Genomic DNA, 26,135 nt, shown 5'->3' on the forward strand with positions numbered 1-26,135 from the left:
TCTGGGTCCCACAGGGGTGCAGGGGGATGGCCCTCACAGTCCTGGGAATGCAGTCCCACCTTGCCTGAGGCTGTGGCACAGGTTTCCTAGCTGTCGGAGAGTCAGGGCTCTGTCCTTCCGCATGGGTGCCTGTGGGGAAGGCCCTGACATCCCCATCCCACCCAGGGCCTTAGTCTGAATGGAAGGGAGCCATTATCTCGCCCAAATGCTAACTGCCACACACCGAGAGCCTGATTGGTGCCCAGGCTTCATCTTCCCTGGCTTTCTTCCTCCACTTAAGGTTGAGAACTGTCCCCGAGGTCCCAGGTCAGCTTGACCTTGCCAGGAGCTGCCATTGGGAGGAAGAGTGACATTGCTCATAGATAATGTTAGGTGTTTTGTGACCTGAGCCAGAATAACCCCCTTCCTCTGAGGACCAACCTGTCCTAGGGCCTCCAAAAGCCACTTTTCTTAAACTTGGACCACTTTGAAAAGGCAGGAAAGAAAATCAAACCCCCTGGTCAATGCCCCACTTGAGAAGTAATCACCTGTTCCTTTTTTTTTTTTTTTTTTTTAAGATGGGAGTCTCGCTCTCACTCAGGTTGAAGTGTAATGGTGTGATCTTGAATCAAAGCAACCTCCGCCTCCGGGATTCAAGTGATTCTCGTTCTTTGGCTTCCCGAGTAGCTGGGATTACAGGCACCCACCACCACGCCTGGCTAATTTTTGTATTTTTAGTAGAGACAGGGTTTCACCATCTTGGCCAGGTTGGTCTCAAACTCTTGGCCTCAGGTGATCCACCTGCCTCCGTCTCACAAAGTGCTGGGGTTACAGGCGTGAGCTACCATTCCCAGCTGTAACCACCTGTTCAGCCTGACCCCCATGGCCACAGCTGATTGGCCCATGGACATAGTCACGTGATCCAAGCATGGCCAATCAGGTTCTTCTTTCTCAAAAATCTGGGATTAGCCCTGAGCATGCCAGCTCCAACCAGAAGAGCTGCAACCTGGAGCCATGCTCCAAACATTAGGTCTGCAGAGAGGACAAATGAAGGAGAGGTGTGGGGAGAAGAGCCTGGGGAGATACTCGCTTGGCTTTGGGCAGCACTCCAGTTCCTGCTTCCCAGGCCTGCCCGCCTACCGGAGGCTTCTATGACTCACAACAGGGGCCTGGGCCTTCCAGTTAATTCCCCTTTTGGCATGATGAGGGTTTTTGTGCAACTAAAACAATTCCATCAATCACAGGGGAAAAGTTCAGACATTATCTTAGGTAAAAAGAACAAGCTAAAACAATGTAATCTCAATCTCGAAAAAATTCTATAATGATATCGACTGTATATAAATGTGTGTGGGTGTTTACATACGCAGACAGCCATTGCACACACACAAACACAGCTGATGCTCATTGTTCGCGGTAGTTACGTTCTGCAAAGTCACTGAGAACACTGATTTAGCAAATACCCCAGGAGAAATACAGGGTTAGGGTCTTTCGAGCCTATGTTTTGTTTCTGTCAAGTAATCAACACATAACTTTGTTGCACGTGTATTTCGGTTTAAAGATACTTTATTTAGGCTGGGCGCAGTGGCTGGTAATTCTAGATTATGCCTATAGTCCTAGCACTTTGGGACACCGAGGTGGGAGGGTCACCTGAGGTTGGGGGTTCGAGACCAGCCTGGTCAACATGGTGAAGCCCCATTCTCTACTAAAAATACAAAAATTAGCCTGGTGTGGTGGCGGGCACCTGCAATCCCAGCTACTCGAGAGGTTGAGGCAGAAGAATCACTTGAACCAGGAGGCGGAGGTTGTAGTGAGCTGAGATCACGCTATTACACTTCAGCCTGGGTGACAGAGTGAGACTCTGTCTCAAAACAAAAACAAAAACAAGCTTATTTAATATGCACGGTTAATTCATCAACGTTGAACTTGCAGTCAATAGCACTACAACTCGTGCCTGAATGAAGCTTCTCCATAGGCACACCACAGCCATCTTGCGTTTAGCATCACCAGACAGCATGTCAGCACTACATTTGTGGGCCATACTAAACAGCAAAATCAACAAAAAGCTCAAAAATGTACAAATGCAGCACTAGACTAGGGCAAGGATTATTGTTCAGAGTATGGGAGCTGAAATGAGCGGGGAGAGTCCCTCCTCATTCAGCCTCAGCTGGGAACGTGCATGTTGGGTGACTCAAATTCTTCACCACTCTGCACATGTCCACGTCCGAAAATGCCCGCAAAAGTGCTTCAAGTATTGCTTTTTGGTTACAAATAAATTTTAGCAAGTGGGCAAATCCACAAACATGGAATCCATGAATAATGAGGATTGACTAGCTGGGTGCGGTGGCTCACGCCTGTAATCCCAGCACTTTGGGAGGCCGAGGCGGGCAGATCACCTGAGGTCAGGGGTTCAAGACCAGCCTGGCCAACATGGTGAAACTCCATCTCTACTAATAATACAAAAATTAGCCAGGCATGGTGGTGCATGCCTCAGCTATTTGGGAGGCTGAAGCAGAAGAATCACTTGAATCTGGGAGGCGGAGGTTGCAGTGAGCCGAGATCACGCCATTGCACTCCAGCCTGGGCAACAAGAGTGAAACTCCGTCTCAAAAAAAAAAAAAAGACAAAAAGGGGATTGACTGTACTGTATCTAAATGTGTATACACACACACACACACACACACACAAACACTTATGTATCACCTAATGATGTTTTCCAATGATGTACTGCATATATGATAGTGGTTCCATAAGATTATAACATGGAATTTTTACAAAATCTTTTCTACGCAACACAATGGTATTTGTGTATTCTACTCAAATACTCACCACTGTGTTAAAATTGCCTACAGCATTCAGTAAAGTAACACATGTACACGTTTGTAGCCCAGGAGCCATAGGCTATACCACACAGCCTAGGTGTGTAGTAGACTATACCATCTAGGTTTGTATAAGTACACACTATGATATTCACATGATGAAACTGCCTAGCGATACATTTCTCAGAACTATCCCTGTCATTAAATGACACATAACCAAGCATACATATGTCAGTGGCTCGCTTTGGGGTGGTAGGAATATGGGGGATTTTAAAAATTCTGTTCTTGATGCTTATATTTTCCAGATTCTTTATACTTTATTTTATAAGCAGAAAAAAGTTGCCACTTTCTAGGAGCACTGAAAGAAACCGGTCTGTGGGCACTTTCTTGTCTTGAACCCCAGGCCAGCATCTTCTCCGTTACCCTGGCTCAGTCCTAGGGCCATCAAGGAGCCCCTCCCGGGTACCATTCTGGCTGATGGCAGAGGGATGCCTGGGGTGGGGGTGGGAGGACACTGTCACCGGCTAGAGCCAGCAGACGGGCCCCAACCCAGAACTTACTATGGGAGTGAGGTTAAGTCGTTGGCCTCTTACAGCCTCTCTGTTCTCTGAAAAATAGAGATAAGATCCATCCCACCTTGCAGGTTAAAATCTCCAGAAAGGGAATCCATGCTGGTTAGAATCTCTGTTCATGATGGACTTGAGGGCAAATGTTCACTGAATGTTGCCCAACCCTTCACCCTCACTTCCTTGTGGGGTCTAACTCCAGTCTAAGGGGATGGGGACTCCCAGTGTCCAGAGGGCCCCCATTATGCATGCAGGAATTTGGGCCCCATTTCCAAGCAGTAACAGCCAAGGGGTCAGCTCTTCGATGAATAAAGTGCTAACATTCAGTAGCAGAGTAGATTGACTACAGTTAACAAAAGTGTCTTGTATATTTCAAAATAGCTGGAAGAGAGGACTTGAAATGCTCTCAACACATAGAAATGACAAATATTCGGGGGGACGGACACCCCAAATGCCCTGATTTGATCATTACATACTCTATGCATGCAAGAAAATATCATAAATGTCCCATAAAAATGTAGAAATATTATGTATCAATAAAATATAAAAAGATTTAAGCCAGTATCAAGCTTAGATGCCCTTGAAAAACAACAGGGCAGGGCCATAAACAGGCAAAGATACCTCTGCAAGCTCCCAGCACCCCTGGGTTAGCTGACATCCTCATCCCTGTCGACCCACTGGCCCAGATCCCTGCACAGGGCTATAGCTCTTGGAAAGGCCCCAGAACTCCATGGATATGCCATCCCCAGGGTAGGATGATGTGAGACAGCTGCCACCCTGCTTCCCCTGGCTCCAGAGCTCTATGAGCTCCTAAGTTTTCACCATGTGAACTCAAAAACATGTTTTTGTCCCGCTAGTAAAGTCCCCGAGGTATGCGGGAATGTCATCCAGTCTTACTTTGCTTTGCAAATCTATCTGGGGGGGTTTCTAGGGTTGTTAAAGAATCCAGCCGAAATTCCAAGCTGGCATTAATTAGGAGAGGTGGGGCTGCCGGACTGATCCCGTGGCAAAGTCATTACATTTTGGTCCTTGGATGGCCAAAGTTTATTTTTTTTTTTTTGAGAGATCTCTCTCTCACCCAGGCTGGAGTGAAGTGGCACGACCTCGGCTCACCGCAACCTTCACCTCCCAGGTTCAAGTGATTCTCATGCTTCAGCCTCCCGAGTAGCTGGGATTACAGGCATGCATCACCACATCCAGCTCATTTTTTGTATTTTTGGTAGAGACGGGGTTTTGCCATGTTGTTTGGGCTGGTCTGAAACTCCTGAGCTCAGACAATCCACTTGCCTTGGCCTCCCAAAGTGCTAGGATTACAGATGTGAGCCATCACGCCTGGCCAGTCTCCTTTCTTAAAGAAGGAACAGAAGACCTCAGAACAGGCGACGCTAGCCAGGAAGAACTTAACACATTGATTTTCTCTTTCTTTTAAATTTCATTTCCTTCTATTTTTAGCAAGAGCTACTACTGGTTTTCCCCATGTATAGTAGACAGCTAAAATTTCCATTTAAAAGTAATTTAAGTAAAAATGTGAGTCAATTTGAAGAACAATACTGTATTAGGAATATATACTGTAAGGAGTTTGTGGATATGTCAAAAATTATGATGGTGCTGGTAGGATAGAGAAGGAGGATGGCACTGTGTTAGTGAAATTTCTTGCCATTCTCACTGTATCTTTTTTGTTTGTTTGAGACAGGGTCTTGCTCACTCTGTCATCCAGGCTGGAGTACAGTGGCGTAATCACAGCAGCCTTGAATTCCCAGGCTGAAGTGATTCTCCAGCCTCAGCCTCCCGAGTAGGTGGGATTACAGGCATGCACCATCATACCTAGCTAATTAAAAAAAAATTTGTAAAGATGGGATCTCACTATGCTGATTAGAGTGGTCTCGAACTCCTGGCCTCAAGCGATCTACCTGTCTCAGCCTCCCAAAGTGCTGGAATAACAGGTGCGAGCCACCACACGTAGCCAAGTTTTTTTTTTTTATAGATTGACAGCTAGAACCTTTCTGAAGTCAGAGCCCTCTACGAGGCTGATGAATAGCCAGGAACAAATTGGGTAACTGAATGGGGCTAGGGCTGTTTCCTTACAAGGGCTGTGAGAAAGGAGCATCTGCAAGACAGAGCTCTGTGGTCCATTAGCAATGTCTGCTAGGATCAGGCAGGGGCTGAGGGCAGGATGCTACCTACTTGGCATCCCTGGTCTAGATTAACACCTCTATTTTACAAATGAAGATAGAGAATGGCCGGCTGAGAGGTGCAGTGACTTGCTTAGGGCTGCACTCTCAGCTGTGGACTCTTTCTGCCTCCATGGCAGTGTCTGAATTTCCTTGCAGGTTCCTTGTGCCTCTCTGGGCCTCTTGCATAAGAGACTTCCCAGGGAGCTTTAATCTGGAGGGCTCTTGGAAGTGACTCAGGCCAGCAGTGAAACTAGCCTCCAAGAAGTCCCAGGACCCTGGAGAGGCCCTGTGGGTGCGCTTCTGGGCCGTCCACCCGGTTTCCATAGCACAGCGCCAGTTTTGGCTCTTCTGTATACACTACAGGGTGTAACCCAGCAGCCTGCAGCCAAATCACCACCAGGGCTGCCTCTATCCAGGGCCCGGGCTCCTTCACTGGTCACAGCCCTGTTTTGCCTGCTTCAGGGAGAGAGCAAAGGGCTCCAGGCCTTTAAAATATTCAAAAGTCCTCTTCTAGACTTTCTTTCATTCTACAGTTAGGGATATGAGGCCAGAGGGGAAAGGGACTTGCCCACGGCCAGGTAGCCAGCAGAGAGAATAGCTGGAACCAGAAGCCAGGACTCCCACAGGGAGGTGCTGAGAATGCGGGCCCTCTGCTCCAGACTGCTGTTTCTCATACGCACCAAACAGCAGAACCCCGTGGAGATGAAGGGAGGAAATATGCTGTCTCTCACAGTGCAAGGAGGGGCTAGGGCTTCTGCTCACAGGCTACACAACTTCTACAGCAAGTCATTAGACCATGATTGCCAAAGCCATCCTGCTCTGTAGCCAGAGCAAGCTTAAACACCAAAGCACAGGCAGCGTGCTGGCTTCAAGATCCAGGTGAACTCATTTCCTGCAGAGAAGGGTTCAGGACTATGTTCGAAGGTCCCAGGAATCCACAGACTCCAGTTTCAGAAGGCAACTGTAAGAGGGGGTCTGGATTCCCTCCATCAAGCTCCTATACTGGTTGGGTTTCCAGGTGGCAGATCCTGGGAAGAGCTTGGGAGTTAGTGACTGGCTGGGTTGCAGATGGCCCGCTCTGGGAATACACCATCTTGGTCACGTAGGCCCAAGGTGATGAGTAAGGTCCTCACAGGTGCTGGGGAGGGAGAGAAACAAGGGCGGAGGAGAGGAGAGCAAGGAGAGAGCAGGGCAGGCGGATGGAAGTCCACGGGCTTGACTAATGGGAAAGCTGATTCTGCCACTCTTCGTGAGACCCTGGGTTCCCTTTGGTTCTGATTTGTCGACTCTCCCCAGCTTTGTGCCCAACATCTGGCCTATAGAGGTCAGCACCTCCAACCTCCTCTTGGAACTGCAGCACCCGAAGTTTGTTTGATTTCCCCACACCCCAGGGCAGCATCACTGCCAGAAGTGCCGAAGGGGGAGAGGAGGAAACCGAGGCACAGAGCCATGCTGCACCTGAGGTCAAGGCTGGGAAGTGGGTGACGTGAGATCCAATTCCAGCCCTGCCAGGCTCCAAAGCCTCCTCTCTTTCTTCTCCCAGCATCCCCAGGCCTTGGCTCTCCTGGCTCCAGGCCAGAGCTTTCCAGTCCCCACGTCAGCGCCAGGAATCACCAAGCTCAGCCTCTGTAGCAAGTGACATACTGGAGGTGGCAGGGTGCCAATATTTTGTTCCCCTAGTTTTTTCAATTAAGTGAATGCTTGGATTAGGGCCCAAATACAAGTGCTTGTGGCGTCTCGCGTCAGATAAGACGTTCCAGCTTCAGGGCTGTGCTCCCACCATGCTCTGTCCACAGGGCACGCAGTGAAGGCTGGGGTGGCTGGTTGAACTGAGGGCTCTGCCTTTCCCTGTGTGCAGAAGTGTGCCAACAGGGGAAACGGGGGCAGGAGCAGGGGCAGAGGAGCAGCCTCCAAAGTGAGAATCTGATCTCTCTCCCCCTCAAACTCTTCAGTTCATTCATTCATTCAGCATATACACAGAGACCTACTGTACACCAGGCTCTGCTCGAAGGGCCTCAATCAAGAAAGAAAACACGTGGCACAGGCAAAGCGAGCGGCTTAGGAGCCTCTGCACGCTGCCCCTCCTCCGCTCCAGCCTGGCTGGCTTTCCCTTGCCTCCAGGACTCAATGCCTGCCACTGCCTGTGGTGGATATTTCCTCTCCCTTCCCTGCTCACTCCTCTTCATTGCTCCAGCATCAGCCTAGAAGTCACCTCTCCTTGGAAGCGAGTCTCAGTCTAGCTCCCATTCTCTGAGTTCCCACAGGGCTAGGGCCACCCTCTCTCAGAGCCTGCTCCTCTAGGGGTGCTGTTCTGTTTGCATTACTGCACCCCCACTGGCCTGGGGGCCCTCAGGGGCAGGGCCAGGTTTGTCTAGTCAGCATGGTCCCCCCAGTGCCTGCCGACAATGAGCTCTCAGGAAATGTGTGGAGAAAGAGACAAAAAGCCAAAATCAGGCCACACAGTCAAAAACCAAGGTGACCTCACCCAAGGCTCTCTGCGTCCAGAGAGTAACATGCTTGTGAAATGGCTGAATGAATGGCTCTACTGCCAAGGGTGCCAGAAACAGAGCCAGCTTTGTCACAGAGAGAAAGTGGGCAGGCATGGGACCCAACCCAAAAAGAGAAGTCCCCGTTCCACCCTGGGACTTTTCTGGAGAGGTAATAGAGAAACAGAGAATACCCCAGGAGCAATTTAAACCCCAGAGGGATGCCTCATCCCACTGCATTTCAGAGACAGGAAAGTCTGGGGGAATTCTTTGGGGTGTTGGAATTGCTCTGTAGTGGTGGTTACAGGAACATACACATCATAAGATGTTACACCAAAAAAGGGAACTTTACTGCCTAAACGTAAATTAAAAAATGAAAATCACTCTTGAATGTCATTTAAAAAAAAAAGGTGGGGGGACGACCGGGCGTGGTGGCTCATGCCTGTATTCCCAGCATGGTGGGAGGCCAAGGCAGGCGGATCATCCAAAGTCAGGAGTTAGAGACCAGCCTGACCAATATGGTGAAACCCTGTCTCTACTAAAAATGCAAAAATTAACCAGCCTGTGGTGGGGTGCACCTGTAGTCCCAGCTACTCAGGAGGCTGAGGCGGGAGAATCGATTGCACCCAGGAGGCGGAGGTTGCACTGAGCTGAGATCGCGCCACTGCACTCCAGCCTAGGCCACAGAGGGGGACCCTGTCTCAAAAAAAAACAAAAAACAAAAAACAAACAAAAAAACACACAGGCGCTGGCTTTAGAATACCCGGCTCTGAATCTTGCCTCTACAGCCTGAAGCTGCTGTGACTGTACGAGTTACCTCACAGCTCCGAGCTTCCATTTCTTCACCTGGGAAATGGAGGGAACAGTACCTACGTTAGAGGGTTGGCTGAGGGCTAAAGGCTCTAATGCATGACAGGTGCTTGGCACACCATCTGGTCACAGACAGCTTCCAGGGTCATCACTAATAACCCATTACAGAGATTAGACACTGGAGGCTCCAGCCAACTGAGTAGCCATCTCCCTTGGGCCAACTCAAATCTTGCAAAGTGAGATATGTTAAGAGGAAAAGCAGGAATGTCAAGCTGTAAAAACCAGGTATGTGCACACGCACACCATACACATATACACCACACACACACACCACATACACACCGCACACATACCACATACACACCACACACATACCACATACACACCACACACACCCCACACACACCACACACATACCACATACACACCACACACATACCACATACACACCACACACATACCACATACACACCACACACACCCCACACACACCACACACATACCACATACACACCGCACACATACCACATACACACCACACACATACCACATACACATCACACACACCCCACACACACCACACACATACCACATACACACCGCACACACACAAAACACATACACCACACACACACAACACACACACACCACACACACACCACACACATACCACATACACACCACACACCCCCCACATACACACCACACACATACCACATACACACCACACACATACCACATACACACCACACACACACAAAACACAAACACCACACACACACAACATATACATACACCACACACACATACAATACACATACCACATACACACACCACACACACACATACAATACACACACCACACACACAGAGCTGCCCAACCTCTGGGCCCATTTTGCTCCCCTAACTGATGGAATCTTATCCAGTGGCATGGGCAGCAGGAACTATTTCCAGGGCTGGCCAGGCCAAGCACCTCTGCTCTTGTCGACTGAGACGCTGGGCTGGTGGAAACACTCGCTGCTCCAGGCGTGCAGCTCCAGCCCAGGCCTCTGGCTGCCAGCTCACGCACTGCTGCTCGCACACATCTGGCCCGAGGCAGCGTGGGGAACTTTCCAATGGCAAGCAGAGGTGCTGGCAGCTGGAGCCCAGGCTCAGCCGGAACCAACCTGAAGGCTGGCTTTCTAGGAAAGTCTCCAGGGCAAGCACTTAGGGCTTGTTGAGATCTTCAAGGCTGCCAGGAGCCTGGGCAATGCAGGAAACAGACCTGGGTGAAAGATTTCAAGTGAGGACCTCCTCGTGTTGACAGAGCTGCTCAGAGTGAATGGTGCCACCAACAAGAACACCCACTATGCGCAAGGCAGTAGCATCAAAGCTGTCTTCAAGAGGCACGTGGTCGAGATGGCAAAGTAGCAATCCTGCACGTCCTCCAACACAATCACCCGCCTGGGTTTCTGCCACCCTGCCTCCCCCCAGGTCTGGCCTCCTACCTCCAGCAGCCATTTTGGCCCTGCCTTGATGGGGCTGTGGGCAAGGACGGGATCTGGGGATGCTGTGCCTGGATCCAGAGTCTGGGTACCAGGACTTGGATTTAACAAGTGGGCAGGAGAGCTCAGGAAGAACATCCCTCCCAAAGTGCAGAAGGAGAATTGACACATGTCCTCCATTCACCTTTCAGCCCCACAGCCAAAGCCAAAAATGTAGGAGCAGAAAACTGCAGAAGTCGAGACAGTTCAAACCCAAGCTCCCACTCAGGGCTAGAAACGGGGGCTCTGACAGCCAGCGTCACGGGGAATCTCAGGAGGCAGCCACCAGGTCCCAGGCAGGGGTTCCTAGAAAATATCCGGGGCTCTCCCAGCTGTGAGGCAAGGCCATGACACACGCAATCGGCAACCGAGGCTCAAGACAGCGATGGTGGAAGCGGCAGACCCTGGGCTGGACAGACCTGGGTTCAATCCCGACTAGACTTAACTGGGGTCCTAGAGAAGCTATTTAGGAAGCTCAGTTTTCCCATCTGTAAAAGGGGGGTGCTGATAACCTGTCTCTTGGGTGCTGCTGTAAAGTGTAAATGGGATTGTGTCTATAACACCCCTGGGACAGTGATGGCTTATAACCCCGTTCCATGTAAGCAGAGTGAGTTCCACAGGCCCAAATCAATCCCAAAACATTAGGATGAACCAAGTGAAATTGCCATTTTTATAGGCTAAATGTTGACAATTTCATATGGTTCAACTTAACAGCATCCCAGGGGCTACAGGATCTCATCTGTGTCCACTGAACTAGACTAAAAATCAGTACTCTTCACTTCAGTGTCTGTTAGGCACAGTGATGACCCTCCTTCCCCCTCATTTAGAGATGAAGAAGATACTGGGGTTCTGAGAGGTTAAGTAACTCAGCCCAAATCACGTCACTAGAAAGTGACAAAGCCAGGGTTTGTACTCAGGCCTGGCTGCCTCCAAAGCCTGTCGCTTAACCACTATGACACACGGACTGCTTGGCCTGGGCCAGCAGGGTTTCATCACGTGGAATGTGATTCTGTCTCAGCACCAAGGACGTCAGTGGCTGTTGCCTTAGAATCACGGGACTTTGGGACAGGCAGGGCCCAAGCAGTTAACAGCTTTGATTGAGAAACACACTTGGGCTGGGCATTTATTCTAGGCAAGGCCCTGAACACAAAATGGGGGGTCACACCCTAGACGATGATGAACTCAATGTGTACATGTGATGATGGGATTGTGCACTGGGGCCTCAGCATCAAAGCTGGGTAGCCTGGTGAGGTAATGGAAGGGTTGCTCAGAAGCAGGCCAACCAGGCTGGTTTAGGATCTCTAAGAACCTCTAGAATCTCTGGCATCTGAGGAAATCCATAGACCCCTTCTCAGAATGATGTAAAATGACTAAAACACATAGACTCCAAATGAAACTAATGATACTGAATTATAGTTATCAAAATGTTTCAAAAGACAAAATCGTGAATACGTGTACACTAATATCACCACGGGTTGCTGCCTTCATTCACAATAGGAGGCAATGCTCAATTTCAGTTGGAGGTTAGTGAAAAATAAGATGTCATCCTTCCCCTTCCACATTCAAGGACCCTCCGAATTCCACTCAAGTAAAGAACCCCGCCGCTAGTCAGCTTTCCCAGCCCCTGAACACCCCGAACTCTCTTGACAATAACCCAACCGAGTCCAGCCTCATCCTCCCTTCCCACTGAGCTTGGGGTCTGTAGAAGGAGAAGAGAACTTAGGATAGGAATGTAAAGAGCATCCTCTCAGATCCTGGGGACAGCCACCTTTCAGGGGTGTCACAGGGGAGGAGAAGGGATTCTTGCGTGAAATCATATGTGGTTCGATTTCGGTGGGTCAGATTCTGTGGGTACCCCTGGTCACTCCTGGACCCCTCCCTTTTTGGGCTCCTAATCTGGCAGAGACTAATCCCTGCCCCTGTCCCAATTTGAGCCTGTGTGGACTCATAAGCCATCCTTGTAACACTGTCCCCTCCCCTCTAGAGAACACTTGGATAATAAATAAAATGTAGACAATTTGCCATAATCACTAACAACATTTAAGAGTCTAGAATGTGCTTAATGTGTTCCATCATAGCAATTCTGTGAGGTCGCGCTGTCCTCCATTCTGCAATGGAGGAAGGTAAGGCCCGAGGAGGCTGGGTAACTTGTTCAATCTGGGAATATAACGGGCTGACTGCAGAGTCCGAGGTCTTAAAAACTATCCATTTCCACCATCAGAGATGAAGCTTTGGGCATACTTCTTCTCAGACCCTTTTTCTATGCATAGGAAGATTTTTCAAAATTAAGATCACACTATACATATGATTTGGTTTTTTTCATTTGGATGAGATGGCAGGGATTTCCCCATTTCATCAAACATCCTTTGGACAAACCACTTTTAAAGATGTCCTTATAGTCCATTGTAAGGCTCTGTATATCATTTATTTAATCATGGCTCCAATGATAAACATTTAGGCTACTTTGAACATTGTTTAAATTACCATACTGCTGAATATCCAAATATATAAATCTTTGGGGGAAAGCAGCTGTAAATTTTAAGGAGTACATCCTTAATTAGAGTCTGTTTCTTAATATGTGGTCATTCCAGATGGCCTGTGTCACGTCATTTGGGGTTGCTTATTAAAAATGCACATCACTAGTTAGATAAATGATGATAACGATGATGATGATGTTATAGATAATAACAGGTAATTTATTCAGCACTTTCACATGCCAGGAAGGGCTCTAAACCCTTTACATGAATAATCCGCAGTGGATACTCTTGTTATTCTCATTCTGCAGAAGAGGAAACTGAAGGACAGAGAGGTTCAGTCACTGACTCAAGATCACACATTGCAGAGCCAGGTCCAACCCATGCCATCTGGCTCCCAAGTCCCACCTCTCTACCCAGGGGTCTTTCGTCTTTTTTTGGAGCCATACATCTCTCTGGCATCTGAGGAAACCCATGGACCCCTTCTCAGAATGATGTACAATGAGAAAAACACATAGATCCCAAATAAAACTAATGATACTGAATTATAGTTATCAAAATGTTTCAAAAAACAAAATTGTGACTGTATGTACATTTTTATTAAGACCACAAATAACAGAACCTAGTGGTGGGTGTAATGACACCACAGCTTGGAAGTAGTGAGGAGTATAGATACTCTGTGGGGATCCATGCGACGACCGTCAAGTAAGATGAAAATATCAGGGACTTGCTATTGGTGACAAAGTCACATGTATTACTAATATCACCGCGGGTTGCCGCCTTCATCCATAATAGAAGGCAATGCTAAATTTCAGCTGGAGGTTAGTGAAAATTAAGATGTAATTCTTCTCCTTCCACGCTCAAGGACCCTCTGAATTCCACCCACCTGAAGAACCCCGCTGCTACTCGGCTCCCAGCTCCTGAACACCCCTTTGCTTTTGAACCCACCCGAGAGTGTACCTCTCTGTCCCAGCAGGAACGGGTACTCCAGGCCCCATCGCAGTCCTTATCCTATGGAGATGCATTCTGAACGGACGGTGACCTCTGTGAGGAAAAGACTGTGCCTGATCATCTCAGCCTCTCTCCGGCTCTGGGCCAAACCTGGCCCAGGGCAGACAATAAACCCACATATGTGGAACTGACTGGAAGCCAAGAGTGGCCTGAAGCCACAGGCTGCTGATTCACACCTTGGCTGAGGAGGAGGAAATGGTGACGCCACCGCGTGGGTTCTAGCTTTCTTTGCCAGCACAGCAGGCGGGGGGCCATGCGATTCTGCTTAATGAAGCAAAACAGAAAATACCATGCTTGTGTGCTTAAAGGCAACGTTTTCCTTCAGGACTGAGATAGGGGGTGGAAAGGTGACTGTCCCCTTATAAAGAGTCAATGATAGGCAGGGGAGCCAAGCGTGATCCTGACAAACTGCTTCATCTTTCTAAGCCTCAGTTTCCACATTTGTGAAATGGGCCAGTAACAGCATCCGTGTAGCAGACATGTATTTTTTTTGCCTGCCCAAGCTCCATGCTCCCTTCTCCCAGCAACAGAGCCCTGAATCTCCTTCCACAGCTATCCCTCTCACTACCTGCAGTTCCAGTGGGGCCATCGATCTTACTATCCCACTCACACCTGGCCTATAGGGTCAGGTCATCTGGTTGGGCCAGTCAGTCTCTCCTTCTGGAACTGGACTCTTGAGTGGCTAAAAGGTCTGAAAATAGGTGGATCAGCTGCCTGCCTGGTGATGTCCTAATATCTACTGGAGTTCCCACGCCCTGGATGGCTCCAGCTGCCCACGTTCTTTTCGAGACTGGGTGCTGAGCTTTTCCTTTGATTCTGCCAGCCCCACCAACTGGAGTTTGGCTTAAGTCAGCCACGTCTAACTTAAGAGACTAACTCAATACAGTCTGCTTGGCTTAAGTTAGCCACGTGTGATTCTGTCACGTGGAGTCCCAGAATCCTAATACTCCTTATCTCTCAGAGCTGCTGTGTAGATTCAAAGACATAAAGCATGAAAAGCCTCAAGCACATAGTAAGCACTCAGATAAATGATAGCTCTTTATACTGTTAATAATAAAAGTTACTATTGAATCTTGAGAACAAAACAAATCTGGAGTTATTTAATCACCCTGGAAATTCAGAATTAGTACTGGCTTACACAGTCCCCTCTAATCACCCTCCTCCCTCCCTCCTCTTTCTCTCCCTCCATCTCCACTGTCTGCACATGGCTACCCATTTGGACAGGGGCTCCTGGGTCTCTGTGTTCTGCTTCCTGCATCCTTCTGTGAAGGGCTCTTCTACCCATCCCTCAAGCTGGGGAACTGCTTCTGAGCACCAACCAGCTCCTCCTGCTACTCCAGTGACTTGTATCCTGAACTGCCTCTGGTCCCCAGCCTGGCCTCAGCCTTCGTGTGCTGTACTGGGGCTATGGTCTTCCTGAGGGGGGCCCATGCCTTCTCTCCTATGGTTCTTGGGCCAGCCAGGAGGCCCCAGATCCTTCTGGCTCCCACCTGCCCACAGAGCTTCATCTCCATCACTCAGACCTCTCCTGCTTTTTCAAGCACTCCATGTGCCAGGGTTTCCCTTTCCTTACCCTCCTGTTCTCTCTGCCTGGACTGCCTTCACCCTGGCCCACTTGGCGGCATCCCTCTCATGCTTTGTGACTGTCCTCAGGTCACCTCTGCGGTGCCGCCTTCCCCAGGACCAGGTCCCCCAGAAGCTCAGGGCACCTGGTCTGCCTGTCAGGACACTAACCTTCTTGGGGTCTCAATCCCCATTTTGCCTATCCACATGTTTGTTATCTCCGTCGCCCAGGCTGGAGTGTAGTGGCGCAAATACGACTCACTGCAGCCTCTGTCTCCTGGGCTCAAGCAATCTTCCTACCTCAGCCTCCCAAGTAGCTGGGATTACAGGCAAGAACCATCACACCTGGCTAATTTTGTTGATTTTTAGTAGCGATGATGTCTCACTATGCTCCCCAGGCTGGTGTCGAACTCCTGGGCTCAAATGATCCTTCCGCCTTAGTATTCCAAGGTGCTGGGATTACAGGCATGAACTACCATGCCCAGCCCATAAAATGAAGCTTTCTTGGTGGTTGCTGTTGTTTTTTCAAAGTGGTAGTTCTGGCAGCCTTGCCAGATAAAGAATAGGATGCCCAGTAAAATCTGAATTTCAGATAAACAATGAATAATTGTTTCTCATAAATATGTCCCAAATATTGCATGTTTATTTGAAATTGAAATAGAACTAAGCATCCTGCATTTTCTTTTTTTTTTGAGACGGAGTCTCACTCTGTTGCCCAGGCTGGAGTGCAGTGGCACGATCTTAGCTCACTGCAACCTCCATCTCCTGGGTTCAAGCGATTCTCTTGCCTCAGCCTCCTGAGTAGCTGGGACTACAGGTGCCTGCCACCACACCCGGCTAATTTTTGTATTATTAGTAGAGATGAGGTTTCACCATACTGGCCAGGCTCGTCTTGAACTCCCGACCTCATGATCCACCCACCTCGGCCTCCCAAAGTGCTGGGATTACAGACGTGAGCCACTGCGTCTGGCCGGTATCCTGCATTTTCGTTTGGTAACTCTGGCCACCCTCAGCCCTGGGACAGCCTGAGACAGGGCTGCAGAAGCAGGCAGGTGAGCTCTGCCCACAGCCCCTCCTCCCTTTACCATTTGAAGAAGGTCCTGGGCTGAGAGTCACGCCCACCTGCAGGCGTGCATCTAGGCCAGCAAATAAGGAAGGAGAAAGTACTGCAGTTTGGAGAATGGAGCAGAGTCCGATGGCTTGTGGCAGAGCTCAGGTTTGCGGGCTTCTGCAGAGGAAGAGTCCTTAGGAGGCAGCCACAGAAGCCCGGGCCCCGCCCACTGCTGGAGGCATGGAGTCTCCTGAGTCTATCTTGTCAGCCGGTTCTCATGTCACATCAGTGGCAAAGGATGCCAGCTTCACCCAGGGGCCAGCTGACCCCCCCGACAAGGGTTCTAGGATAGGGACCACAGAGCCTCAGGTTCTGGGCATTACCCAGGCCAGCAGCACCCCTCCTCAGCCATTCTGCATAAAAGTTCATTGGATCTCCCTAACAAAGCCCCCTATTGCCCAGAGAAGGCTCAGGACCAACAGTGAATGAATGACAGAATCAAATTAGAACCCAGGCCCAGACGGCAGAAGCCACACGGCCTTCTCAATAAACCTCGTCTACTCTTTTGGCCATGTGTGGGTGCTCACAACTCACTGATTGAACCCATCAGACTAACAGGTTGCTCAGGGGACAGCAGTTTCCTTTCCTGCAGCTGCAGGGACCCACAGCTGGCTTCATCGCTAAGGGGAAGGGGAAAACTGAGTCATGCAAAGCAAGACTGCTCCCCTGACGTTCCCTCTACCATAGCTCTCTCTCCGAGGAAAAAAGGATGCACAATTTGCAAGCAGGACGTGAGTGTCATGGAGGGAATGGCACGGTCCCTCCAGCCTTCCTTGTTTGGCAGTATGGTAACTGGGCTGCTTGCCAACCTGCCAGTACCTCCGGGGGGAGGCAAGAGGACACACGGAACGCCCAGGGAAGTGGGCCGTAGGGCACACCTCTGACCTGGATGACGTGTCTGGTGCCCTGTGACCTCAGACTACAGACCATGCCGGATCTGCAGAACCTGAACCTGCAATTCTTCCCGACCCTATTCAGCTGTAAGCACGATGGGAAAGGGCCCGGACTTGCTGAGCAAGGAGCATTTTAACCAGGAAAGCATCTGCCCAAGCCTTCCCTCGTGGTATTTTAAACTCATCGCTTTCTATTTCTCTAGCTCACAGACTGGAAAGCCACATCCAGAGACCTCCCTCTGCGGCAGGAGTTGGGAAAGAGCCTCTGAGGCAGGAGGACAGGAGAATCCTTTGGGACAGGACAGGGCAGCAGGATGTGGGGATCCGGCTGGAGCTGCCCCAGCTTGGCACAGCTTCTTTTTAAAAATGAGCATTTGCTGTTTTTTTATTTTTACTAAAAACAAGAATATGTGTTCTTTGCAGAACATTCGGAAAACAGAAAAGCACAGACAAGCAAAAAAAAAGGAATGACATTTTATCAGCTGTATTTCTGAGCTTAGACAGACTCGTATTTTCATCCTTCATTTGTAATCAGGTGAAAATCAGCCTGAGTATGTTATTTTGCAAACCAGCTTTAGCTATTTAATATTCTTGTGACAGAAGATGGAATAGTTCTACCATCTTGATGGTATTCAAGCACATGGATACAGCACAATTTAGCTTGTTCTCTACTGATGCACTTTTAAGTGGTTACCCACCTTTTATGATCATAAATGATACTAGGTTTGTACACTCCTAATACAGTTTACCATTATCAAACCTCAATTAGATGCTAGGCCCCTTTAATTCTCACATTATTAGCCCTATGAATTGGAACTATTTTTATCCCTATTTTATAGATGAGGAAACCGAGGTGCAGAGGCTTGTCTGAGGTCACAGTTGGTAGGTGGCAGAGCAGAGATTTGAACCCAAGTTGTCTGATGTACTTTCTCAGCCCACTAGAGGCACAGAATGGCACTGATTCAAAGTCTGAACTATAGTGAAAAAAATTTTTTTTTGAGACGGAGTTTTGTGCTTGTTGCCCAGGCTGGAGTGCAATGGCACGATCTCGGCCCACCGCAACCTCCACCTCCCAGGTTCAAGCAATTTTCCTGCCTCAGCCTCCCAAATAGCTGGAATTACAGGCATGTGCCACCATGCCCAGCTAATATTTGTATTTTTAGTAGAGACCGGTTTCTCCATGTTGGTCAGGCTGGTCTCGAACTCCCGACCTCAGGTGATCTGCCCGCCTCAGCCTCCCAAAGTGCTGGGATTATAGGCATGAGCCATCATGCCCGGCCTAAAGTGACATTTAAATAGTTTGAAGATATAACTGCTCCACCTCCTTTGACCTTGAGACACCTGCCATACACAGAATGTACCAGAGCAGGCTGCAGCTTCTCCCATTGAGGATGACCAACCAGGTGGGCTGAGATGCTTGTGCATTGCACCTATAGGGTCGGGGACGGGATGGGGGAAAATGGTTGACCAAGTCTCTAGCAGAGCAGAGCATCAACACAGAAATGCCGTCTGCTTGCCACTCACTTGGCATATATAGCTTGCCTGTGTGACAAGCACCTACTTTTTCCCAATCAAAAGAAAGCAATAGTCATTAAATAAAAACCTACCCAAGGGGCCTTAAGAGGGCCCTACCTCTTGTGACACAGACACAGTAGAGGACAAGAACCCCCTGCACAATAGGTAGGAATGGCTCTGCCTTGCTCCCGGGCCTATCCCAGCAGCAGCACGGGCCCAGCCTGGGGCAGGCATCCCCCAAAATGCCTCTTGAATGAAAGACCGTGAAAACTGTATAGTGTACCCTCGGGGCAGCACGCAGGAAAGCAGTGCGGAAATTCAGATCTGACTGTTATCATCATCAGCTGTACTTTTCATGACTACCATTTATGGAGTATCTTTACTTCATTTGATTTTAGCCGACAGTCTCCCTTTGTCACCCAGGCTGGAGTGAAGTGGTGCAATCTCGGCTCACTGCAACCTCCACCTCCCAGGTTCAAGAGATTTACTGAGTGCTTTTTATACCCATGAGGCTCAGTATTGTGCGCTAGGTGCTATGACTATTCCCATTTTACAGATCCTCACACAGTTCAAGGTCGCCCCGCTCAGGAGCTCTTGAAGAGAATTCAGAGCCAGGTCTTTTCATCACGAAGGTAACGGTGGGTTGGTAAGACATGTGCTGGCAGTTGGCATTCTTTCCAGCAGCAGGACTGGAGTACAGATTCCGTGCATACATCACCGAAAGCCTGCACAATCATCTTAGAAGGAAGTCACTGCATCTATCTTACAAATGTAAAAACCAAGGGGGGCATTCAGCGAGCTGCCTGCCCAGGGCCATGCAGACTTGAACCCAGATATTTGGCTCTAACACCCAAGTTCTTGCCACTCCACTTTGCTGCCCTGCCCTGTGTGTTCCCGCAAAACGGGTGCCAGGGATAGGAGGAGGTGGGGATCTGATGGGAGGAGGTGGGGATCTGATGGCTGGGGAAGAGAATGCAGCTAATTTGGGCAGCAGATCCGTGGTTTGTCCTAGACCATTGGGCTCACCTGCCGGAGGCCCCGATGGGACTGAGAATGCCAACAATGCCTACTAAGGGCACGATCTACTCTTCCAAACTCAGCTGCTCAGTACAGTGACCCCCGGGCTTCCGGAGCCTGGCAAATCAAGGAGGGAGGTTTCAGAGCTGGCAGCACAGAGCCTGCAGAGCCATCACTCCAGCGGTGCAATCCACCCAGAACTTCTTGGAGTGAGAATGACTGAGGGCTGGCGGTGGCCTGCACTTCTTCAGTCAGGGCTGAATAAACGGTGAGATCAGAGAAGGGCCTGGATGGCCCCAGTATTTCATACAAGAGGAAACCGGGGCCCAGAAGCCTAAGTGACCCACCCAAGATCGCTCAGTTCCATGGTGGGATCACAGGGTCGCCCCATGTCTCTCCCAGACAGAAGGGCATCTAGCCCAATTCCCACAAGCCACTCCTTGCTGTGTGACCTCAGGCACATGCTTCCACCTCTCTGAACCTGCAGTCTCCTCAAGGGGAAAACAGAAAACTAATGTTATTACCCGAAGGATTAGTATCCCAAATGTATAAATAAATCCCATCAATCAATAAAAGACAACCCAATATATTTAAAAAGAGGCGAAGGATAAAAACTGGTAATTCACAGAATAGGAAACTGAAATGGCTGATAAAGGTATGAAAAGCTGCTCAACCTCACTGGTGTGAACAAGCGCCACTTTTGCCCCCATCAGATTGGCAAAGACTGAAAAGTCTGATGATACGGAGTGTTAGCAAGAAGAGAGAGCAAAGGGAACCCTGGAGATGTAAATGAAAAGTTGAAAACGCATAAACCACAAGGCCCAGCAATTCTCCTGTGGATCCCTGCGCAAGCAGGCAGCTGTAAGACAGTCAACTGCTGGAAACACTCTAACAGTTCCCAGCAGGAGCTTGAAAAAATAGGGGCATATTCATCAATGCCATAGTAAACAACAGTTGAGATGAACTGGAGCTACCTGGATCGACACAGATCTCAAAAGTGTAATGCTTTTTTTTTTTGAGACGGAGTCTCACTCTGCTGCCCAGGCTGGAGTGCAGTGACACAGTCTTGGCTCACTGCAATCTCTGCCTCCCGGGTTCAAGCGATTCTCCTGCCTCAGCCTCCTGAGTAGCTGCAATTACAGGCGTGCACCACCACACCTAATTTTTGTATTTTAAGTAGAGGTGGCTTTTCACCATGTTGGTCAGGCTGGTCTCTAACTCCTGACCTCATGATCTGCCTGCCTCAGCCTCCCAAAGTGCTGGGATTACAGGCATGAGCCACCACTCCTGGCCATGTAATGCTTTTTTATAGTTTTAAAACATTCATGACAATACAAGATTTTAGGGAATGGTAAAAAGGAAAAGACATTAAAAGGTCCACGGGCTGGGGTGGGAAGGGGACTGATCACAAATGGGTGTAGGGGATCTTTTTGGGGATGATGGAAATGTTATAAAACTGGATTGTGGTGATGGCTGCACAGCTCTATAAATTTTCTTTAAAAATCAGTGAATTGCACACTTACGATGGATGAATTTTATATATGTAAATTATACCTCAAGAAAGCTATTAAAGAAAATACCCTATCTATTAGTCTATTTTTCACAAGTGCATGGGAATGATCAACATCAAATGCAGGATAGTGGTTTATGGGGGAGGGGCAGCACTGGGGAGCGTGCACAGGGGGCTTTGCAGCTGTGATGCTTTATTTCTTAAAAATAAAAAAGTTTTGAAATCAATACAGCAAAATATAGAGATCTGAAGACTTGGAAGGTTATTTAGATATAGATATTTATTTTATTCTATGTATCTTTTCTATGTGCCAAATATTTTATTACTATATTGACAATATACCTATTTGAGCCAGGCGAGGTGGCTCACGCCTGTAATCCCAGCACTTTGGGAGGCCAAGGTGGGCAGATCACCTGAGGTCAGGAGTTTGAGACCAGCCTGGCCAACATAGCGAAACCCCATCTCTACTAAAAATACAAAAATTAGCTGGGTGTGGTGGTGAACGCCTGTAATCCCAGCAACCCGGAAGGCTGAGGCAGGAAAATCGCTGGAACCCGGGAGGCAGAGGCTGCAGGGAGCCGGGATTGCACCACTCCAGCCTGAGTGACAGAATGAGACCCCGTCTCAAAAAACAATTATATATGTACCTATTTGAAAGGGCTGCTGTGATGCCTAAACACACCTAGAGAGCCTGACCCAGTGCCCTGCTCAGGTTACTGAGCCACTGTTATTCTTGCTGCCATAAATACTATAACCATCTTGCTCCTCTTAACACTTAAAGATGTTGAGACAGAGCCCGCCAGCATCTCCAGGCCCCTGCTGCTGAGACTAATGCTTCTGTACATCCCTCTCCAGTGTGGGAAATGGGGTGATCCAAATAAAACCCACAAATTCTACCTGGAGCTCTTCTTCCTCCCCTCAAGCCGAAGACAACCTAGCTGGGGAGGGTCTCCCAGGATGTCATCCTCAGAAGCCCCCTCTCCATTCATCCCCAAGCCCTCGGGCTCTAGTGCAGGAAAGACGCCAGCAGAGAAAGGAAGCAGCCCCCGAAACCTTCATCTCCCTGCTTCCAACAGAGGGCGGTGGCTCCAGGGAGACACTCTCCAAACAATATTATGGATAACTGTCATCAACCTGCCAGGATCTCAGAGTCCCCTGGAGCTTCTGGCCCCACATTCTCCAGACTTGGCCTGTGGCTCTGCTCCTGGGCCCATGGATGATGGCTCTGCCTGTGGGTGACTGAGGCTGGGGCTGGAGACGATACCATTCCGATCTTGGAGAAGGCACCATTTCAGATGGAGCAGGTGGCCCAGCCCTGATGGGCAATCCTGAACTCTGGGTGCAGTTCTCCAATGACATCTAAAGCACCCATGACCTTGTCCATCACAGGCAATGGGTGATGAACACGTGGTGGCCGAGATGGCTGCAAATGGGGAGGGGGTAGTGGGAAATTAGGGGGTGTAGTGAAAGGGACTCTCAAAAACCGACTTGTGTATTCTATGGTGTAGTGGCTGGGGTAGGATGTGTGTGATGCTGCCCCCCAGGAGGACAGGCAGCAATCAATGCCCGGAGACCTTTTGGGTGCCACAGCTGGGAAGGGGGATGACTAGTGGGTAGAAGCCAGGGATCTGCTAAACATCCTACAATCCACAGGACAGCCCTATAACAAAGAATGACCAGCCCACAATGGCAAAACTGTTGAGGCTGAGAAACTCTGCCTTTGAGCGATGTAGTAGTATTTACACAGAAGCTAGAGCTCAGAGAGGCAAAGCAACCAGTCCAAGGTCACACAGTAGGACTGTTCAACTCCCCAGCTGATGCTGTCTCTCCAGGGTGGCTTCAGAAAGAGGGATACCAAATGGCAGTCAAAGTCCAGGCCCGCCAATAGCTGCCTTCATGCCTGCTCTTTCCAGAGTTTGTGTGGGGCTGGGGTGGAGCTTGGGAACAGCAGTGGTGGTCGCCCGCCACAGGCATCCATTTCCGTTGGGTTCAGCCCCCCTGCCATCATGGCAGTAATGTTCCTGTGGATGACTCGGGCTTCAGTTCAGCCCATCGCCTCTCCTCATCTGATGAACCCAGAAGGCTGGACTAGAAGGGAGAAGGCCCCTTGAATCACATGAGTGACTAAACCCACATGCAGAAAAACAAGGTCTTGGTGAGTCCCCCCAGCATGTGACTTCGGCATATTCCCAATCAGTGACAAGATACCTCGGGACAGGCAGGCAGGGAGCTAATGGTTAGGGAACTCCACCCCTGCCTGCCACGTGGCTGCTCCCCCAGGAAATGGACAATACCATCCCCATTACACAGATGAAAAACTGAGGCTGAGAGGCGACACAGCCACCAGCTGGGAAGCCAAGATCCAAACCCCAATCTATGTTTTAACATAGAAACTTGTCTCGGGGGCTCCTAAAAAGTGGCTGAAAGCTTCGAAAGATGCTTCTCAAAGCTGCAAAATCTTAAAAAAACTGGCAACGATGGAGCTGACAGAGCAGAGAATGAAAAGCTTCCAGGTTTTCACTAATGATATGAGAGATTTCCCAGTTTTTCAGAGGACTTTGCTCAAATTATGGGGGTACTGGATCTGGGAAGTGGTGTGGTCTTTTCGGCAACCAACGGACCTGGATTTACATCCCTGCTTGGCTCCTGACTGTGACCTTCGGCGTGGGACCTCACCCTGCTGAGCCCTGGTTTCCTCATCTGTCAAATGGGTTTAAGACCCTCAAGCCTGATATGGAGTGGCCAGGGAGGGCGTGTGGATCACGATGGCCGGGCCTCAGTGGCGGTATCTATTCTCATTTTGCCAGCTCACAGACCTGGTGGGAGGTGGCATGGAGAATTCCAGACTTCCTCCTGTTGCCATGTTGGTGAAATCTGTCTTCATGCCCAAGAGGCAAACTCAGTTACGCACTAACAGGCTCAAACAAGAAACTAAGATTTGGCAGCATTTGGAAACAGTTAACAAAAAATCAAAAAAGGAAGAAAAAAAAAGACAATTTAGCTCAGCTCTGGAATCAAGGGAAACTTCACTCTATTTAAAGATGCCACAGGTCCAGGAAATAGCTTCCCACCGCCTGGCTAAGGGCTGAACAACTGGCTGCCCAGCCAATAACAATACAGAATCACACAGCACACCCTTTCTTGTGGAGAGCTCGGAGTGGGTTCCCGGCTATCTCCTTTCAGAATTTCACAGGCTATTCATGGAAGGCATGTCGATCTACTGTGTAAGAATTAGTTCTTTTAAAAAAAAGATTTGAAGACGACTTCCAGGGAGGTCAAGGAGCTTAATTTAGCCAGCCAACGCCCTTTTCTATTCATTGTTCTATACTTCTTTGTTAGGATTTTTTCCCTCCCTCTTGCTCTTTTTCCCTTCCTGGTTAACTTCTCTGCAGCCAGGCTCAGCCACTGCCCACTTCTCACCGCCAGAGACACTATAGCCCCCTTCCTGCTGTAACGAGGCCCTCCCCAAGGCCTCATGTGGGCCCATCACCCCACATCCCCTTTATCTCCACCCAGAACCTGAAGAGGTGGTCCCAGGGCCTCCTGAATCTGCAGACGTGTCCCCTAGGTTGCTGCGGAAGCCACTTTCCACCTGCAGGTCACCGTCAGTCCCAGGACCCTTTCTAGAGGGAGGGAAGCCCGAATGCAGCTCTGTGTTCTAGGACCTGCAACCTCTGAGCCTCAACCTTCTCATCTGCAAAACAACGCTACTGTCCCATTTTCTCAAGTCCTTGCCAGCTCCAAACAAGATTCCCATGTTCCAGAGGGAGATGCCAGGAGAAAACTTTCATACATTTTTTAACAGAAGTTCCTGGAGAGAGGGGGCAGGGGATGTTTTTAACCCTTTAAAGGTGCGGCCACTCAAATGATCCATACCGAGAGCTCTCCTCCATCGCCCAGGCTGGCTCTTGCAAAAGAACGGAGTCAAACTCGGCGATCCCTAGAGGGGCTACCTGTGGCTGGGCACTGCGGGTCTGCGCGCCTCTGGACAAGGAGTGGCAGGGCAGGCGGCCTGGGAACAGGCGCTTCTCTCTCTCCCGCTTTCTGTCTCTGCCCCCTCACCGGCTGGGGCCAGACTTTTCCACTCATGAGCAGGACGGGAGTGGGGTGGGGGGCACGGAGGAGACAGAAAAGTGTAGAGGAGCCGCAGAGAGGCGAGTAGGGGGGCGAGGCGGGAGAAAGGGATGGAGGAGGAGAACGGGGCAAAAGCGGGGAGGGGAGGAGGGGGGAGGAGTCGGGAGGGACCCGGGCAGCGCCGCTGCAGGGCCAAGGGGAGAGCAGGGGAGGAGGGGACGGGAAGCGCTGGAGGCAGAAGTTTTCCGAGCCCGGGGGCCTCGGTCGCCCCCGGCGGGGCGCGGGCTCTAGGGGGCGTGGGGTCCGCGCCGCACTCACATAATGCTTGTTGGGCACCCGCCGCTTCTGCACGTCCAGCACCTTCACCTCCACGATGCTGCGCCGCGGCGGCATGGCCGCTCCTCCGCTCGCCGCGGGCCGAGCGCGGGTGCGGGGGACACGGGGTGCGGAGAGCACTGGGGGCGCGCCGCCGCGGGCCGGGAGCCTGGAGCCGAGCGCGATCGCCACCCGAAAAGAGCACGAGCCGCCGCCGCCGCCGCCGCCCTTCGCTCGGCGCGCACTCCAGCCCGGCCCAGCCGCCGCCGCCCGCCCCCGGCCCGCCCCCCGCACCGCC

At 50.0% G+C, this 26,135-nt stretch overlaps 1 protein-coding gene across 2 annotated transcripts in view; it reads right to left on the reverse strand.

The window, feature by feature from the left end:
• SH3PXD2B (SH3 and PX domains 2B) overlaps positions 1-25,915 on the reverse strand; it is a 104,705-nt gene extending 78,790 nt beyond the window's left edge. Inside the window, exon 1 of one of the 2 annotated variants that reach the window (XM_064376560.1) lies at positions 25,841-25,915. In XM_064376560.1, coding sequence (XP_064232630.1) covers positions 25,841-25,915 — 75 coding nt within the window. Of the gene's footprint in view, positions 1-13,788; positions 13,849-25,840 lie in introns of those variants that run through there. The other variant, XM_064376562.1, reaches the window with a different exon arrangement.
• Positions 25,916-26,135: the final 220 nt, after the last annotated feature.

Source organism: Aotus nancymaae, unplaced genomic scaffold (genome assembly GCF_030222135.1).
Source record: "Aotus nancymaae isolate 86718 unplaced genomic scaffold, 86718_ANA_hifiasm-v0.15.2.pri h1tg000015l_1, whole genome shotgun sequence".
Classification (NCBI taxonomy): Eukaryota; Metazoa; Chordata; class Mammalia; order Primates; family Aotidae; genus Aotus; species Aotus nancymaae.